The sequence below is a fragment of the Molossus molossus genome, unplaced genomic scaffold, assembly GCF_014108415.1.
Source record: "Molossus molossus isolate mMolMol1 unplaced genomic scaffold, mMolMol1.p scaffold_m16_p_12, whole genome shotgun sequence".
NCBI lineage: Eukaryota > Metazoa > Chordata > Mammalia > Chiroptera > Molossidae > Molossus > Molossus molossus.
In genome coordinates, this window is record NW_023425347.1 from 8,039,183 (window position 1) to 8,059,005 (window position 19,823).

At 45.1% G+C, this 19,823-nt stretch overlaps 1 protein-coding gene and 1 non-coding gene across 31 annotated transcripts in view; one reads left to right on the plus strand and one right to left on the minus strand.

Annotated features, from left to right (window-relative positions):
• Positions 1-19,823, minus strand: part of SLC22A23 (solute carrier family 22 member 23) — a 180,330-nt gene that overhangs the window by 97,494 nt on the left and 63,013 nt on the right. The window contains exon 4 of one of the 30 annotated variants that reach the window (XM_036255928.1): positions 4,262-4,287. The exons of 20 other annotated variants lie outside the window; for them this stretch is intronic. In XM_036255928.1, coding sequence (XP_036111821.1) covers positions 4,277-4,287 — 11 coding nt within the window. In that variant the 3' untranslated portion in view covers positions 4,262-4,276. Of the gene's footprint in view, positions 1-4,261; positions 4,288-7,120; positions 7,162-7,880; positions 7,922-10,660; positions 10,911-10,930; positions 11,317-17,043; positions 17,168-17,979; positions 18,135-19,823 lie in introns of those variants that run through there. 9 more of the 30 variants (XM_036255922.1, XM_036255925.1, XM_036255915.1 and 6 more) reach the window with 9 other exon arrangements.
• On the plus strand, positions 9,746-9,849 carry LOC118627357. Its single transcript, XR_004959111.1, has one exon. It is a non-coding gene; the product is annotated as a U6 spliceosomal RNA (small nuclear RNA).

A 19,823-nucleotide genomic window follows, 5' to 3' on the forward strand; every position in this document is an offset into this window, starting at 1 on the left:
GAGGAAAAGAAAGAGAGAGAAAAACATCGACATGAAAGGGATACATTGAGTGGCTGCCACCCGCACAACCCAACCAGTGCCGGGGACAAACTGGAACCGAGGTACGCACCCTTAGTGGGAACCGAACCCGGGTCTTTCTGGACCACAGGCCGACGCTCTAACCGCTGAGCCAAACTGTCCAGGGCTGGGCAATTTAATCTATAAGATTTCAGAGAAATTAAATCCTCTGATGCAATAAATTATGCAAAAAGATTCCAATAAAATGGGGCACTATTAGCTGTGGAAAGGGTGGGGGTCAAGGATAACGCAAATCAGGAAAGAGTAAGAACGCCAGAAATGTCAAATGGAAGAGGAAGCTGTCTGTAGGGCAGCAGTTCCAGCCTCCAGAGGGAGGCTCCATGGGCAGCTTGTTTAGGCTGTGCACCAGCTCCTATTTTTACTTAAAACTACTGAAAAAAGTGTGTATACAACACAGAAGTCTTGGCTTCCCCTGGGGATCAACCTGCCGACACGTCAGAACTGCTCGGAGTGAGGAGCTAATTACATTCCATGGGTCTTTCCCAGAGATGCTCTATTTTTAACCTAAGTATGTCTGTCATTTAAAGTGTGGAGCCTACACCCTGGCCGGTTTGGCTCAGCAGTTAGAGCGTCGGCCTGCGGTCCAGAGAGACCCGGGTTTGGTTCCCACTAAGGGCATGTACCTTGGTTGCAGTTTGTCCCTGGCCCTGGTTGGGTCGTGCGGGTGGCAACCACTTGATGTGTCCCTTTCACATTGATGTTTCTTTCTCTCTCTCTCCCTCCCCACTCTATCTGAATGAAAAATGAAAAAATGTCCTCGGGTGAGGATAAAAAAATAAAATAAAATAAAGTGTGGAGCTTATATTTTTTTAAGAAAATACATTTTTCTTAATATTCCCATGAATAATTTAGCTTAGCTGATAATCCCTCTGGTTTTCTCAAGTATTTCTTCTAAAGACAGATGTGGCCATTCCAGGCAGAAAGGAACGAATAAAACTATGTGAGGCCTTGGGTCCCACCCTGCAGGGTCCCCAGTTAAAAATAAAAGGACAAAAAAAGAGAGACTGTAATCTTAGCATTTTAAAAATCACCATTATCTCCCTGTAATTTTCTTCCAACCCCATGTTTAAGGCAATATCCAGCTCACAAATGTTCTCCAAAAGTTCATGTGTATTTGTTTTTTAGAAATAATGGTGTAAACATATATTTAGGTTCTCAATTAGAAGCCACATTTTTGAGGGGGCCCAGCCTAGTCTACACAAGTATGTCAAGCCAAAGAGTGCTGAAATGCTTCATACTTAAAAGGTGTGTGTTGAAACAATACTGCTTCAATACGAGAAGTGGTTTTTAATATATCTTAAGCATAACTTTTTTCTTGTGAAAATTTCCTTTACATATAAGTACACTTCCACATGCAAGAGCAAAAAGAAGAAAGAAAAACTCAGTACACTGTAACCATAATTAATATTTGTTGAGCGTCACATTTTTTCTTTTGGGAGAAAGAGGCAAATTACAGGAAAACAGATCCCATTTTATCAGGATTATCTTTAGAGACTGGACTACAGGGCACATCGCTGTTCTTCACTTTATGGAATATGGTACATGCCTCCATTTTTAAAAATGCCCTGGTTGGGGACTCCCCCCTCCTAAAATCCATTGATTTTCTTTATAAAGCTAAAGGTGGTTAGCTACGTCTAGGAATGCAAAACATCTTTATAAAATTAAGCTTTTAGGGGAAATGACTTAAAGGGAAATTATTTAATTAAAAATTTAAGTGCTTTAACAAGTTTTGAAGAACCTTGAGCTGGGCCTTGAGGAACTTCGAGTCTGACAGGGACAGAGAGCTTGCAGGCTGACTTCCCAGGGTAGGTGGCCTTGGCTCTTGGTTCTGACTTTGCATGAAACGTTCCCCACATAACAGGTGAAGAATGAGGCTCTCTCCCAAGGGATCCCTGAGCTTGAGGGAAAGCCATCTCCGGGTGGGCAAGGAGAGAGGGCTGTAACTTGTCAGGGCTGCTCATGGTATCAGCCAGCTGCAAACACAGGGAGCTCCTGGGGCGCCCCATGCCACCTCCCTTGTGTAGCCTGAGGGAGCCCCGCTCCTGTCAGCACCTCCCACCTGACAGGGGCCCACGTGCCCAGTGCCTGGCTCAAACTCCAGGTTGAGAAAGCTTCCCCAGTGACCCGATGAGCCTGCACTTGACTATTTTGTAAACATTCAATGCAGAGGAAACATTGACTCTAGTTTAGTTTTAATAACTTGATTGATCTCTTGGAACCAATAGGGCCTTCAAAGCCAGGCCATCATGGACTTCTTTCTCCGCACACCTGCTGAAGGGTCTCCTGGCAGCCGAAGCCCTGCCAGCCGCACTGGGTCCTACAGTGGCACAGCAGGCCCTTCAAGGGGCTGACAAGCTGCTCCTGAAAACATAGCCTGGTTCCTCAGAAATTATTTATTTACTATCTATGGCAACACAAATATGAACTTATGTGGAAAAGTCTTGGAGAGCCTCTATAAGTGGTTTCCTTCTCCTTGAGCAAATGATCACTTTATTTTGCTGTTTCTCTGGGGCCAGATTCCAGGACAACTTGAGATTTACTTTCTAGACTTAGGAGCGATAACAGAAAGTCAATTTAGCAAATACTTATTGAGTGCCTACCAAGTGTGGAACAAGGCACCCTCTTTCCTCCAAAGGACACATGTCAGAGTGTCCAGAACCAGACTAGGAGTGGGCAAATTTTTCCTGTAAAAGGCCACATGGGAAGTATTGTAGGTGCTCCAACCAACTGAGCCACCCAGCCAAGGCCAGTGCTGGGATTTTAAACATGGGCAACCTGTGCAGAGTTTGAGTTCTGCTTTAGGGGCATCAGTGCCTGGAAGAAGCAGAGAAAAATGGAACTTGAAGTGTGAAACAGCAAGGTCAAAGAAGTCTGGCACAAGTGAACTTTCTCCCCAGTCCGAGAGGAAACACACCACACTGTCAATCATGTGCCTCTGGTGTTTCAAAGTAGGGTGCGCATGCAGAAAGAGGCAACAGGAAACAGAAATTTTAAAATGCAGAGTAAGAATAGCAAGATGCGCTAACACCCAGCTTGTAGCTCCCTCTGAACAGTTGTCTAGGCCGTCCTGTCTGGTTCAGGGAAGGGCGAGAGTGGATGCTAAGAGTATGTATCATGAATGGGGCTGAACAGAAGGCCAAGGCCAAGGAGGGGTTTCTTATCCTTGAGCTTAATTTTCTTGTGGGGTGTGGAGTGCAAAGGCCAGAGCACGTTTGGTTCTGTCACCGGGGAAGCATGCTCCTCTGTCTCCCATGTGCACTGTGCTGGGGCTCAGGACACACTCCATCCTCTCGGCTCAGCTGTGCGTGTCAGTCAGAGCTGGAAGCATAACGCAGGTGTTAGATGCAAGCCTTTGAATGCAGAAATTATGGGAGAATTCAGGCCTAAACGCTTTCAAATTTGATTTTGATTTGATTTTCCTCTCAAAATTTTGGCTTCAAATCTTTCTTTCTTCATTATTTTGTCACCAAATATTTACGAAGTGCTTGAAATATGCTGAAAGGAAAGGGATTTCTTTTTTTCCTGTAATTCCAATTGTTCCAAAGCTTGCTCAACATGTAATTTCAGTCCGTGTTGCTGTGCAGAAAGGAGTCAACACAGCAGACTCAAGACTGCTCTCCTCAAAAAGGCCTCCTTGCAAGGCCGGCCCTTGGCTGGCGTCTGGGAACTTGGATGTCAGGCGCTGTCCCACCATTCCTGCACCTACACCATTTGCGCAGATAATGTAGTTTACGCTGAGCACCTGCTTTCCTTCAGAGTGTGAAGTTTGGGACGTGCTAGGCAGAGGGTGCCTATGAGACCAGCTTCCAGTAAAAATCCTGGACACTGGGTCTCTAATGGGCTCCCCAAGTAGACAGCATTTCACACATCATCACACCTCACTGCTGGGGACTGATGCACATCCTGAGAGACTCCATGGGGAGAGGACTCTGGGAAACCAAGCCTGGTTTAACTCTGGATTTTGGCCCATGTGCTTTTTGCCTTTGCTGATTTTGCTCTGTGTCCTCTTGCTGTCATAAATCACAGCCAGATTAGATGCTGAGATGCTGAGGACCGAGTCCTCCAATAAAACATCAATCCTGGAGGTGGTCTTGGGGACTCCCGACACAGCCATCCTCAGCCAATTCATTTCCAGATACTGTCCTGAAACAGTGCTGTGCCAGCATAGGAAGGCCTGGGGGAGAGATGGAGGCACTGGCTATACTGATCCTGAAACAAAAGTGCAGGAGAAGCCAGGCATCAGATTATCTGTTGTTCCATTTATATGTTGGCACATGCTCAGTGAAATATTAACCTTGTGATTTCCTTCCTTCATAAATTTGAGGTCAAGTGTAGGAGACAACAATGGAGAGATGGTGATGAGGCGATGATGGTGATGGTGGCGATGATGATGATGATGATGGTGATGGCGATGGTGATGGCGATGGTGAGGATGGCGATGATGATAGTGATGGTGATGGTGATGATGATGGTGATGGCAATGGTGAGGATGGTGATGATGATGGTGATGGCGATGGTGATGATGATGGTGATGGCAATGGTGAGGATGGTGATGATGATGGTGATGGCGATGGTGATGATAATCATGGTGGTGGTGATGATGTAGATGGTGAAGGCAGTGGAGGCAATAACAGCTAATGCATATCTGGTACTGACTATGTGCCAGGCACTTTCCTAGCATTTCCCATGTTAACTCATTTAATCCTCACAGCAACCCTGGGAAGTAGGCATTTTATTGTATCCTTCTTCACAGATGAGGAAGTCGAGCAGAAGATGAGAAAGGATAAGCACTACCCAGGCCCTATAGCTAGTTATTAGCAACATATCCTCTGGCTTCAGAATCTGAGTTCTTAACTGGTACACCCTACTGTCTCTCTCTCTCTGGACAGAGAGATAAATCCTAACTAGTAGAAATAGGCCCAATTTAACCTACATCTTTTTTTTTATCCTCACCCGAGGGCATATTAGCATCTATCTTCAGACAGAGTGGGAGGGGGGAGGGGAGAGAGAGAGAAACATCAACGTGAGAGAGACACATTGACTGGCTGCCACCCACACGACCCCAACCGGGGCCAGGGACAAACTGCAGGTACGTGCCCTTAGTGGGAACCGAACCCGGGACTCTCTGGTGCGCAGGCTGATGCTCTAACCGCTGAGACAAACCGGCCAGGGCTAACCTACAACTTTTAAAAATATAGTATTTATTACCAAACATCAGAATTATTTTTGTGCATGTTTTAATGCCTGTGCCAGACTCTGTGTGGCTAGGTTCATGCCCAGTGTATCTCTGGGTTGCCTCCATGGCACCATGCATTGCACACAGTATTTGGATGCAGAAGGATGGAGGAGAATAACCAACCAGGTGTAGGAAGGAGGTCAGTACAGTATAAACTTGTGATGATAGCCTTGGCCAGAGTTGCTCAGTGGTTAGAGCACCGGCCCACCCACTGAAAGGGTCACGGGTTTGATTACTGATCAAGGACACATACCTGGGTTGTAGATTTGATTTTGGCCCCAGTTGGGGAGGGTATGGGAGGCAACCAATCGATGTGTCTCTCTCACATCGATGTTTCTCTTCCACATTGATGTTTTTCTCTCCCTCCCTCCTTTCCATTCTCTCTAAAAAAAAAAAAAAAATCAATGGGAAAAATATCCTTGGGTGAGGAGTAATAAAAAAATAAAAAAAAATAAAATTGCGATGATAGGTCTCAGGACACATGTGACATTGAGGGAGATCTCAAAGGTAAATTCCAAATGGGCTTTCCACATGACAGTGACATTATGAGCAGAGAGGTGGACCCGACAACGACCATGATAAGTTGAGAGGACCACGGGAAGACTGGCTGAAATAAAGGGTGTGCCTTGGCAAAATCTAACTATGATGAAATAAAAAGCAAGAGTTACAAGTAATGGGTAGCCAGCAAGAAAGAGAGTGACAATAGTGATGATTTGGTAAGATTTATCTGGGGGCACAACAGAGAGATGGCTTGATGGCCAGAGCCCTGGAGCAGGGTGAGGAGTTGAGAAATTGCTGTAAGAGTCTCAACATGACGTCAGTCAACATGCTACTCAGCCAGAGCCCACAACTGGAGAGATTTCAGTGCTGATCTGCTGCTAAGATGAGTAAGATCTTGGACAATGTCCCTTTCTGGGCTGGGGGGTGGTACCTGACATCTCAGACATCTTTCCCACTTTATCCTTTTAGGATTCTAATAGATGTGGGTTGGAACTAGAATGGTAGCTGAGGGTTTAAAGAACCATTTCTAAAGAGAAAATTGATAGAATCTGGTATCTGATTAACAGTGGCAGGGTATTAAAGGTGGCCAAAGAGTGAGTGCAGAAAACTGAGTGAATAATGGTGATTATGATGAGAGTAAGAAGTTTACCCTTTGCAACAGCATGGATGGACCTGGATATTATTATAGTCAGTGAAATAAGCCAGTCAGAGAAAGACAAATACCATATGATTTCACTCATATGTGGAATCTAATGATCAAAATAAACTAACAAAATAGAAACAGACTCATCAATAAAGAACAGACTGACAGCTGTCAGAGTGGAGGGGGTTAGGAGGCTGGGTGAAAAAGGTGAAGGGATTAAAAGCAACCCTCATAGACACAGACAACAGTATGGTGAGTGCCAGAGGGAAAGGGGGTGGGGGGAGTGGAAGAGGGTAAAGCGGGGATAAATGGTGATGGAAGCCAACTTGACTTGGGGTGGTGAACACACAATACAATATACAGATGATATAGTATAGACTTGTACACCAGAAACCTATATAATTTTATTAACCAATGTCACCTCAGACATTCAATAAAAAAGAAATTGGTTGTTGCTTTATGCCAGTAAATTTAGAATACTTTGTTGCACAGCAATAATATCTGGAACAAAGAGTATGACAAGGAATGGCTAGGTGCTCAACAATCCCATTTCTTCTTGTACACAGAGAAAAAAGACATTTACCAGCCATTTTACAGGTCATTTGGGTCCCATAAGATGGAGTGTGAGTCATGGAATATAGAGGGAAGTATGCCACATTGGTTGTCAAAATTCCTGTTCAATCATTTACCATCTCTTCTCTTTCTGCAGTGACAAAGGAGGCCAGATTATAAAGATGGCAGTATCAAAAGGTCGGAGACTTCCCAATCACGGAGTCATCAATCCCGGGCAGAGACCTATCCAGGAAAACTGGCTAGCCTCAGATCAATGCATGATTGGTTTGAAGGGTTGTGTTACAACAGTGAGCATCTGTCACTCTAATAATACACATACAAACTCATTGTATGTGTGTCACTACATTGCAATTACTAATACAAATTCATTGAGCACTTGCAATGTGCTAGAAAGTTTGCTCAATGCTATGCATGTGTTATCATATTGAAACTCAGATCAAGCATATTACTATGAAGGTATCCTTGTTGCCTCTATTTTATAAATGCAAACCCCGAGATGAAAGAGGACTTAATATTCTCAGAGTCACAAAGATATTGCAAAGAAGGGGAATTTTCTTGAAGATGGAGCACTGTGAGGCAAATCTAAAATAAGGTTGTCTTCCCTGAATTAAATTAGCAAAATCCAATGGAAAAGGTCAGCCATCTGTACATGTATTGCTGATAGACATTTTTGTTAAACAGGTGCTCTGACTGTATTCCGGAACCACTAATTTTAGTAACAACAGACTATATGCACAAATCCCTGGTTTTATTTATATATTTTTAGTAAACAGACCAGTATGAACTGATTAAAATGTATTTTACAGCCATATTTTAGGGGGTAGAAATAATTTTTTTATATCTTTCTATATTTTATGACTTTAATTAAATTCTGACTTCTGTTCCAAACACTGCAATGTAAGACAGCATAAGACACATTTTAGTCATTTAAAAAAATAAAATTCAAATACATTTTTTATTTCACACAAAAAATATGTTTAATGAAAAACACAATCTCAATAGTGTAAGAAATGAGATTTTAAATGACAATAAGCTACAAGAAAAAAAAGGCAGAGAAAATGTAAAAGTAAACCCAAGAGAAACCAACTTAGTCATCATTTAGCATTTTTAGTACTCCCAGCTTCGAAACAAACCACCCCCTTTCAAAATATTGCATATACAACTGTGGTTGAGTCTGATTAATTCTCATACTTATATCTGAGCACATTTTGTGTTTTGAAAAAGAATATCAGCTACTGACCCTCAGGAAGCTAGTTGCTTTTCCACATATTCAGCACAGTTATGCATCCAACTAAACCATTCACTTACCCTCGTGGTGGGGCACCACTGTGAGCCTTCTCACCCAGGGAGCCGCGTGGGCTTGTGGGCTAGTGCTAGGGACAAACTGCCCAGTCCTACCGTACAGCCTGTTTCCAGCAGATGCAACTGATGGCTCTCTGTATAGTGTCTGTCTCCAGGGAGGAGACTTAAAGCCTCTAATGTGTATATTTGTACCAAATATACACGACTGATAGCAAATATAACAGGATAAGCAATTCTGCAATTGGCCCCCTTCCAGTTAATTATCTTCCCTTGTACACATACACTTGGTCACTAGTGGCGAAGACCAATTTCTGGTTTAATGGAGCAGAAAGAAGAGATCCAGATATAAATGCCTGTCAACTATATTTTTTCTTATCAAAATATCCCCCTTAGAGAAAAACACATGACTGTTTTATTTACTTAAATTTGCCTTTTAGGTAATTGGTAAACAAGGAATTTTGTTAGTAGAAACAAATTCATTTGGTGCTATGTGTATTTCAATTCCATTTCTAACAGGCATTAGGAAGCCTCTTGTATATTTCATCTTTGAATATTTTATAGGCATATATATTTCTTTGGAAAAACACACTGCATTTGGGGTAATAAAGGCCCTGCAGATTTTATTAAGCAATCGCGCCAGTAAGAGCAAGGCAGTCAATTATGATGCTGGCTTGAGAACAAAGATGTTATTGTGCAACCATTTCAGAGTGGCATCCACTAGTGTGAAGCCAGACCAAAGACTGGACACCCAGTGCCTCCTCCTCCCTCCTCATTGCACTGCCCGAGTTGAGCAATTCATTTAACCATTGCTGTGCCGTGGCCAAATGAGGCTGACACCAAATCTCGGTGCAAGTGAATCCTCCCACTGCTCTTCTCTGAAACCAACCTTGAGCCAGGTTGGGCCCCTACCAGCCCCACCACCTCCCACCATCCTTTCCACCTCCTTCTATCATATCATGTGACGCCCATTTCAGTCATCATGCACCTCTTCCGCTACAGAACATGCCTTCTTGTCTCTTCACCACTAAATACCTCCCGTCTCCAGCCTTCCTTTTCACAGGAAGACTCCCATTTCTCAAAGCTCATGCCCTCCTTGCCTTCTCCTGAGTTTCCTCTTACTTTCAGCCACCCTGTACCAACCCCTAATTCAGTTGCCTACATGACAAATATTTCAGAGTCTGCTGCATTCTGTTCAGTGTATTTACGTACACCTCACTGTACAAACACTCTTTTGGGTCACTTAGACAAGGACCAATGGGACAAATGTTAACCATGTGGGCCGGGGGACAGAGACATGACACAGGCCATAAGAAAGGCAAAAGTCAAGACTGGGCAGAGTTCACTAGAGTGAGATTGGCCCCTAGCTTGGGGGCTGGGGAGATGGGAAGACCGTAAAGAGAAAGGGCCTTTTTGCTTGCCTGGACAACACATGTATCAAAATTGGAAGAATCCGAGAAGATGAGCCTGGCCCCTATGCAAGGACAGCACTCAAATCTGTGAGGAATTCCATATTTTCCAAAAGAAAAGAAAAGGGGCCTTCTGAGGTGGCCCAATGACAAACTGGCAGAATTTAGAAATGCAAATGGTGGACAGAGGACTAAGGGAATTTCAGGTGGAAGGAAGGGGGCAAATGAAGGCACGTAGAAAGGGCTGTGGGTAGAGTCAAGAGGAGGGAACACAGGAAGGAGAACAACGGGGAAGAACACGGAGGAGCCCTCCACTGCTCAGATCTCGCCTGCCCCGGCCCCGCGGCCCTCTTGGCTGGGCACCGCCCTGGGTGCCGGAGCCCTTTCTCTCTCCAGTCTGTAAGCAGCAGGAGGGCAGGCACCACCTCTCCTGGCTTTGGTGCTGGCACCTCCAGTGCAGCTGCACAGGAACCGAGAAGTCAGACTATACTTCTGAAAGTGCCCAGCAGTGAACGCCCTTCAGCTGCGTTTCCAGAGGGATCTGTGCCACGCTCTAGAGGCCACGACAGCAGTACTGGGAAAGGGAGGGGCCGGCAGGGAACTAGTCAGGAGGCTACTGCCACACTCCAACAGGATCTGATGGCAGCAGGGCCATGGCCCTGGCAGGAGTCACTTCTGCGTCCCTTTAGGAGACTCATCTCCTCCTTGAGCACATCAAGTCCTTTCCAATGGCTCAGTGGCCACTGCAAGAGCAGGACATACAGACTTTTGCCTGACTAAGAACACTGCTGTTAGGCAACCCCAGTGAGTGGTTCCACCCCAGACCAGGACACGCACATAAGGGTGTCTGAGGTGTGTGAAGGGCTGGGCAACATCGTTATGGAACCTGTTTACGTGGAAACTGGCAACAACAGCACATACCTGACCCACTTGTGACTAATTCCTACGTATCCTCAAGTCCTCCTTTAACATTCAGCGTTGCCAGTGGCCCTGGAAACTTTGTCCTCCTTGCTCAGCTGACCTAGGATCCTTTGCCCTTCTTGCTGGGCCTATATCTGTCGAGTGGGTGTGCGGTGAAGCCGGAGGTCAGCGTGGCCGAGAGTCCATTTGGTACAGGCAGCGAGACAGGGACAGTTCCCCCAGCCCGTGCATAGCACTTCCTCCTGCAAGACTCGAGGAGAATTTAAACAAAGTTTTACACAGTGACTGCTGCTGTTATTACTACTCAGACAATAAGCATCAATTTCCCTTAAAAAGCAATCATTTCCTTTTCTTTTGAATAATCCTGAACAACTTCGAGCTCCTTTTACTATATTAGGGGCATGAGACTGCTATTTAGGAGGTCTGAGTTCTGATTCCAGTTCAGACACCATCTGTCTTTTAACCTGTCTTCGCATCAGATTTGAACATGAAGGATGAGCTGGGCTGTGGTCTGGTCGCTAAGCGGCAACTCAAGCAAAGCCGGTCTTCATAGGTCAGCCTCGTCTGCTCTCGCCTGCCTGCCCGTCTGCCCATCTTCTCCGTGACGCAAGTGAGGCCCCGAGAGCTCCGTGGAGAGTCTCCTCTGCCGGGCCTGCCTGTGAGTCAAGTTCCATATTGCTGAGTGTGGACTGAAGCAGAAATTTAAAACATCCTTCTCCGCCCCCAAATGTGCTCTTTTTTTTTTTTGGTACAAGTTTTACAACTTACTAGATTAGAAGCTCTAGGGAAAGTCTCACCTTTTAAATGATATTTTATAAACTTCAAATATCACCAAATACTCCCTGAGCAAGTTCAGGGTGTGCTTCTCACTGTCAGGAATGAAATTTTTATCTCCTGCTATGGGTCACTGTCAATGAGTTACAGAACACCACATCACGGTGTTAGGCTGGCAGGGCGTGGGGTGGGAGAAGGGAGGGTAGACAGCGTTTCCACTTGGTTTTGACATTTTACCTTACGAAAAAGACAAAGGCAACCATACCTTGTGGGGATTAGAATGCTGCCATTCTTTTTCTTTCCCCCATATTAAATTTCTCCCACTAACTCTCCTTGTTCCGTATCATGTGGAACACAAGTTGAAAACCTAAACCCCTGGAGTCTGTGCCGCGACAGAATCTTCTGCAGTCCACCCTGCAGTCACACAGCCAGGTGGGCTCGGATCACTGACGGCCACTCAACAAGCCTTCCTCAGTTCCCAGCAACGTGTTTCAAAGGGTCCCTGCAGTTTTGTCCATAATGTGCAGACATTTGCCCAGTGCCAGGGATTTTAGAACAGGATCAATTTAAATCTTTGAAGAGAGAGAGGGTGTATGCCTGTGTGCAAGCAAGAGAAAAAGAATATAAAGCACATGATGAGGGTCAGGGAGAGAGAGGGTGACAGGTGCAGAAATCCTAACCGGTAACTGTTGAAGACATAGTTCATAGAAAGCAGGCTCTGGGACAGCAGCTCTGTATGTGAACAACTGCTCACACTCCAGGGCCAATGGGGCGAATGGTTTGCCCAAGCTCAACAAGTGAAGCAGGTTTTGGAAATGTTTAGAGGAAAGCTGCAAATGCACAGGAATCAGTTTGGGCGAACAGGAAAAATAATTTTGAATACAACACCTACACTCACCTGTCCTGTAATATAGTTGGGTAAGATGTTAGTAAAAAGTCTTCCTACAAAGAACTATTTCAAACCACAATCATAAGGCATTAATAAGAAGACTATTCAAGGGAATAACTAATTTAGATGTATCAGCAGTATTTATATACATTTGAGTCCCCTAACAATGGCCTTCCAATGAAACAGACATTTCTTGACATTTGTAAAGCCCTATGGAACTGGACTCTATTTTTGGAACTTCTTATGTACTCTCTATGTAACTCTATACACACAAAAGTCAACACTAACACCCTTTCATGCCAGTCCTAACTCATGTAAAGTCATTAAAAAAAATTTGTCAGGACAGAAAACTGTAGTGGGTTTGTAGATTAGTCATGACCTATGCCATGCTGCAGTAATAAACAACTCTTAACAGTTAAATTTCAGAGCTTTAAAATATCAAAAGTTTGTTTCTTGCTCAAACCACCTGCCCACTGAGGGTTGGCAGGAGATCTTGCCATCACTGCCCTTGGGGTGCAGGCTGGAGAGCAGCCGCCCTCTTGAATATTGCTGGTTGATGTGCTAGAAGCCCAGAGGGTCTCTGAGAGGTAATTAAACATTCCAGACCAGAAGAGACATGTCATTTTTGCTCATAGTTCATTGGCCAGAACTAGACATATGGAGCTGCCCAACCTCAAGGGGAATATTGGCAAAAGGCATCAATGACTTCTACACTTTCTTATGTGGGGTTGAATTTTCAAAAATGCTTCATCTGTTGACATCATCTGTTGTATGATTTCCTGGATGCTTTGTGTCCTTGGAGAACTAGCTGGTGACTCTAGACCACCTTCTATTATCTGCTTCATCAGAATCTTAAAATCATCACTGTAACTAAAGTCCCACTGAGACACAGCATCATCCCCAGGTGAGAACAGAACCCTAACTTCTCCCTGGCCACTGACCACAGCGCAGGTATCACAGTAGAGGCTCAGCTCTCTATAACTTTATTCCCTGATTTTTTTCTCAGGGACCTTTCACTGGGGCAGCTTGTTTTCTATTCAACCATAGGCGGAGCACCATCAACTCCAGGGGAGCAGAATGGGGCTGGACGAGGCACCTCCGCGGGGAGGGCTGAGGACCACTCCTCAGTAATGCTGTGACGTGGCCAAACTTAAGGCCTCCAGAGCAACTCCGGGGGACGCCGTGTCATGGTGAAGAGCAGGAACTCTCCAGCTGGACACACTGGCCTCTATCTCGGTTCTGTCACTAGCCCAGCAAACCTGGACAAGTGGTCCTCTTGTAAGAGGGAGACGGAAACAGCACCTTCCCTCTGGGGTCACTGTGAAGCTGGAAGGAAGAGTACAGAGCTCTTTCTGTTCTACTCTTTTTCTTATCCCCGTCATCTTGATCTCCTTTAAGCCACTTCTTTTGAACTAACACCACAAAGAGCAAGTTACATTTCTCATAACAACCCTGTGAGGCAGGTATGGGTACCCCCCTTAAATAAGAAAAACACGGGATGGCCTCAGGTGCCCAGCTGCGGCCGGAGACTGCGCTTGCGCACTGCAGGGCTCTGCCTGGCCGGCCGATGCCATGGATCCAGGGGCCGCTTTGACTTAAGGAAATGACTCTGCCAAGGTTGTCCCTCCACTTGCACCAGAACTCTCCGAAGAAGCTGTTCTGCTCAGTTTGACATACAAGTCAGTGCTTTCTCCATCTGAACATATTCTGTGTGCTTGGCAGAGCCGAGGCAGCTGCTCTCGGACCCAGCCCGGCTCAAGCCTCAGAGGCTGGAGATGAATCTGGAAGAGTCGGCATGAAAGGCAGGGAGATGGAAATCCAAATGGTCCCTGCCTGCAGCTCAGATGTTATAGGATCTTATTCCTGGCTTTGTCACGTGGTCTATAAATGTAACACATCGACATGCACTTTGGTCCTAGACTGATGCACTTTGCTACCTTTCCTCCCTGACCAAAGCCATATTATTTTGCCTCTGGCCTCATTAGATGCCACAAGCCCACGCTGTCCTTGTCTGTACTAGACTGGGAGGGTCTCCCTGGAAGACACAGGTGTGATCAAAGCTTCCTCTCACTGACCCAGTAGCAGCACTGTCTTCGCTTTCAACCAGGGACGTTCTCTAGAGCAGAAGTTGGCAAACTAAAGCCAATGGACCAAATTCAACCTGATGCCTGTTTTTGTAAATAAAGCTTTGTTGGACCACTCATTTGTTTATGTATCATCTATGACTGCTTTCATGTTACAATGGCAGAATCAAGTAGTTATGAGAGAAACCAAATGGCCTGCAAAGCCCAAAAGACTTCCTTTCTGGCTCTTTCCAGCAAGTCTGCTGAGCTCTGGCTTAGAGTACTGTGGCAAGGGAACGTGTAGGAAAGAAAGAGCTTTGGCCGAACAAGAATGACATGGCTGCTGAGCACCATCCACAGGCACACCCTCAGGCCAAAGGGTGCATGTTTCATTTAAGAAATATTTTCTTATACTTGGACATAACAATGAGCAAGATAAACATGATCTCTGCCCTTTGGGAATTTAAAATTGTGTGTTGGGATTGCCCTGGCCAGGTAGCTCAGTTGGGTAGAGCATTGCCCCCATATGCTAAGGTTCCTGGTTCAATTTCCAGTCAGGGCACATACAAGAAGCAATCAGTGAATGCATAAATAAGTGGAACAACAAATTGATGTTGCTCTCTGTCTCTCTGTCTCTCTCTCTCCCCCTAACTCTCTCTCTGTCTCAAATCAATTTTAAAAAGTAAAATGAAATTGTGTGTTGGGATAAAAATGAAGGCATAAAGGAAAGGGGAGGAACAGAGGTAGGTAAAAAGTCAAGCATAGACCAAAATTACTGATATATTCACTCAGCAGTAAAATGAAAGAACTACAGCTATGAAAGTCAAAACAGATGCAGCTCAGCAGTAATGCTTAGTGAAAAAATACAGAAGAACACATGTTGTATGATTCAACGTACTAAAAGTTCAAACATAAGCAAAGTTAAATGATCTATTGTTTACGAATACTAACAGATGAGGCAAAGTTATAAAGAAAGCAGGGGAGGGAGTAGCACAAAGGCAGACTCATGGTTCCTGGAGGGCAGAGTGGGCGGGGCAGTGGAGGGGGCCCAGGGCACGCTCAATGTAATGATTGTGTTCTTCGTCTAAAGCTGGCGGTGGGCACACAAATGTGCATGATGCCATCCTTTATATCTGACATACTCTATTCATATTTTTATATCTACTCTATATTTAATCAAAGTAAATGTTGCAACTAGAATTGACATAATGAAAGCTCCGCTTCGGTAATAAGAACAGAAGAGAGCGCTATGGGCACACCGAGGAGGGGCTCCTCACAGGTGCGCTCAGGAGAAAATCCCCCAGAAGAATGTCACATACGTCACTTGAGGACTTGACGAGCAAATTTCGCCGAGAAAAACTCACAGAAGAGCATCCCAGCAAAGAAGAGCCTGTGCAAAGCGGAGAGATTGCAAAGTTTTCGAGGAGTTGAAACCAACAAGAGAGGCGGAGGGCAGGGAGAGCAGGGCTGGGGGCTGCTGGGGCCACACCGCGAAGCCTTCTAAGCCACAGTGAAAAATGTGCCTTTTATTCCCACAGCTCCGTGAGCCTTTGAAAGATTTAAGCCATGGAATAAAGAGACATGATCAGAGTTGCCTTTTAAGAAGATTCTTCTTGCCATGGCAACATTAGTATACTCTGCTATCCTAATGTCCCTGAGGGTTTTTGCTGGGGTGAGAATAATGCCAGCACCTGTATGTATGTAGCAGTGAAGTCCACCATTAACAAAATCAGGAAGGTGTCAGGCCAGGATGACCACACTTCATTAACACAGCAGTTGCTTACTGACTATCAACTGCTGTGAGCAAGAACACCAAAGTTTTGTGTAAATACATTTTTTTTTTTTGATGGTACGTGCTCCTAGCAGGAACCGAACCTGGGACTCTCTGGTCTGCAGGCTGATGCTCAACCGCTGAGCCAAACTGGCCAGGGCTAAATACATTCTTTTGTACATTGAATTAAATGTGTGCATTAATAAAGCTTACACTTGTAAAGATGTTCCATGATGAATCTTTGCAAAGCAGATGCTTTTTCTCTAAAATAATCTTCCACCACGTGTCAACTTTATATTAATAAATATCACTCTACAAAACAGTCTATCTCAAATGCTTCTTAATTCTTTAAAAATATAGATAAGTGAAAACTATGAATATTATAAGTACTTTTAAATCATATTCATAGTTAAGTCAGTTAGAAACACATTTCTCTGGCAGCGAGAACAAACATGGACATATGTACTGCAAAAAAAAATCCTAAAACCAGCATTTCCTTCTGGTTTCATCACCACAACACCTAGTTCAAATTTATACCTTAATTACTAAAGAATGACCATAGGTTTTGCCTCCTGTTACTTCTAGTTGAAAACTGTCAACATGTGCTTTTACTTATTAATGCTTGCAGTAAGTTCTACCAGATCTTCAAAGGCAGTCTCCAAGGAACATAGTAAAAGTCCTCAAAACTATATAATCCAGCAACTCCATTTTGGAGTACACACCTAAAAGGACTGAAAGCAGGGTCTCAAACAGATTCTTGCACAGCCAAGTTCAGATCAGTATTACTCACAACAGCCGAAAAGGCGGACACAACCTGAGCGTCCTTCAACAGATGAATGGATACACACACGCGTGTGGAGTATACATACTGTGCAGGACGATTCAGCCTTAAGAAGGGAAGAAAGTCTGATACATGCTACAGCATGGACGAACCCTGAAGACATTATGCTCAGCGAAATAAGCCAGTCACGAAAGGACAGATACTAGATGATTCCACTTAGATGAGGCTCCTAGAGTGATCAGATTCATAGAGACAGAAAGTAGAATGGTGAGTGCCAGGGGCTGGGGGCGGGGTGTGGGTGTGGGGAGTTAGTGTTTAATAGGTACAGAGTGTCAGTTTTGCAAGATGAAAAACTGAGATGGATGGTGGTGATGGCCACAACAATGTGAATGTACTTAATGGTACAGTGTCTCGAACTGGACACTTAAAATGGTTAAAATGGTAAAATTCATGTTATATATATTTGGCCACAATAAAACAAAAAATTCCAAAGCATGGATGTCTGAACTGAACCACACAGCTTGAGTTTATTACAGACCTGACTTGTCCCTCCTGTTGGACCTAATCAGCTTGGGCCCCCGAACAGGCTGTGGGTGCCTTGCGGAAATTCTCTGAGGGCACAGCAAGTGCGTGGCCAGGGGCCAGGACATCCCCATTCACCCCACACGTGCCTCCTACTGGCCTGTGTGAAAAAACCAAACCCTCAGTCCTCAAGACGAAACAGTCCTCAGAGAATACTTTGTTGCCGGGGGTGCGCTGCAACTGGACGCTGGGAGGGAATGCCACCCAGCTGTTGCCAGCTCATCTTCTCTAAAGCACGCGCACAGAACAACCCATTTGGCTGCCAAGATACTGCAATAGTGCCCGGCTCTGCATTCAGGAAGGGTGCTGCCAAATTAAATGCCTCACATGCTGAATTATGTGGCTCCCAAATCCCGCATTAAACCGCAGTCCCTGCTGGACATGAAGAGATTTTAACAAGCTTAAAAAACAACAACAAAAAAACACTTTTCCACACTCCTCCTAGGTCTTTAATTACCTGGCCTGATGGATTTATTAAACGACCAGCTCTCCATTAGCTAGAAACAACACTGACACCACCGAGGCCCTGAAAGCAGTCAGGAGTCTGGAAGCCCATCTGGGGAAAGGTGAGATCCAGGCAGAGGGACGCTGGTTGGGGAGGAGGCCGAGCGGCACTGCAGGAAGGGAGACAAACCTCAGAGTTGAAAAGACAAGAAGAGAGAAAAGCTTACTCGATCCACAGAAACCACAAACAGAGCCAGTGTCTATGCACTCTGTAAGTGGGGACTGGCAACTCATTTCTCCCAGCTCCTCTTTAGAAAGTGAACTTGTTTGGAGAGTTGGGGTGGGGCTCAAAATAAAGCAGCCACGGAGGCTCATGGTTCCAAGAGGCCTTGTTCTTAGTGCCAGAGGCGACTGGCACCACTGGAGGGGGCTCTGACGGCCCTTGTTCCTCAGCAGGCACGCCAAGCCTTGTTGCAGACAGCCCCAGGGCTCAGAGTGGGCTTCAAGGGCCAACTCTTTTGTTCTACAAATGAAGAAAGTGAGTCTATATGTTCCAGTAATCCCACTTCAGGGTATGTATCCAAAAAAATATCTGTACAAAAGAGACAGATGTATACCCATGCTCATGGCAGCATTACCCACAATAGCCAGAAGGTGAAAGTGTCCATGAATGGATAAATGGATAAACAAAATGTTATAGATACATATGACGGAATATTATTCAGGCTTAAAAAGCAAAATCTGACACGTTACAACATGGATGAACCTTGAGGACATCATGCTCAGTGAAATAAGCCAGTCACAAAAGGACAAATCTTCTGTGAGTCCACTTATATGAGTGGTGAGATTCAGAGACAGAAGGCTGAGTGGCAGTCGTGGGGCCTGGGGTCGGGAAGGGGAGTTAGTGGTTAGTGGGCAGTTTCAGCTGTAGACGGATGGTGGTGATATTTGCACAATAATGTGAATGTGCTGAACACAGCTAAGCTATACACTTAGAAATGGTTAAGATGGTAAATTTTATATTATGTGTTTTTTACCACAATTAAAACTTTTTAAAGTGTATGCAAAGAATTAGTGTGAGAAGAGAAAGAAGGTGGTGATTTCGGGGAAGGCCTCTCTGAGGAGAGAAGTAGGGAGCAGAACGGGATCGATGCCTAGAGAGAGCTCTGTGGCATCTTTCATTTCTGCTGCTCCCTGCCCCCACATCTACCTTTGCAGGCTGTTTTCCTGCAACCACTTCCTCCTGCAACCTCATGAAGGTCTGAGCTCGTGGGCTGGGTGGGGGGCTATGTGGAGCTCATGCTTGGGTATTTGGCCTGGGGCCTGGGCAGGAGGAAGTCCAGGGAAACACTGCCCTTCCTGACTGAAAGCACCGGCACCGACCCTGCGGACCCGGCTCTGGGGTGATGGACACCGCACCTGCATTCCAAGTTGTGGCCAACTGCTAGAAACCCACTCGCTTAGTGCCGCATATGTGAGTGGAGAACTGCCCTGCTGGAACCCGTTTCAAAGATCTATTTCCACTGTTTGTCTTGTTTGCTAACTTAATGTCACTTGTCCTCAAAAAAAGAATACTCAGCCAGTCAAAGGGTGGACTAATTATGAAAGTGACAGAGCTCTGCATTTCAAAAAAGGCCCAGTTTGAAGTAAAATGAGCAGACTTCTCCTGACGTGGCATCACCAGGCCCCAGCTGCCACCACCTGTCCGTTGGCTCATCTGGAACAGTGACCAGCTGTGCACCACAGTCAGGCACAGGGAATTGGCTTGTTTTATATCCTCTTGGCCTAAACGAAACCTCATATCCAATGTCACTGAGGAAGAAAATGCACGAATGCCTAGAAAACTTACATTCAGCCAT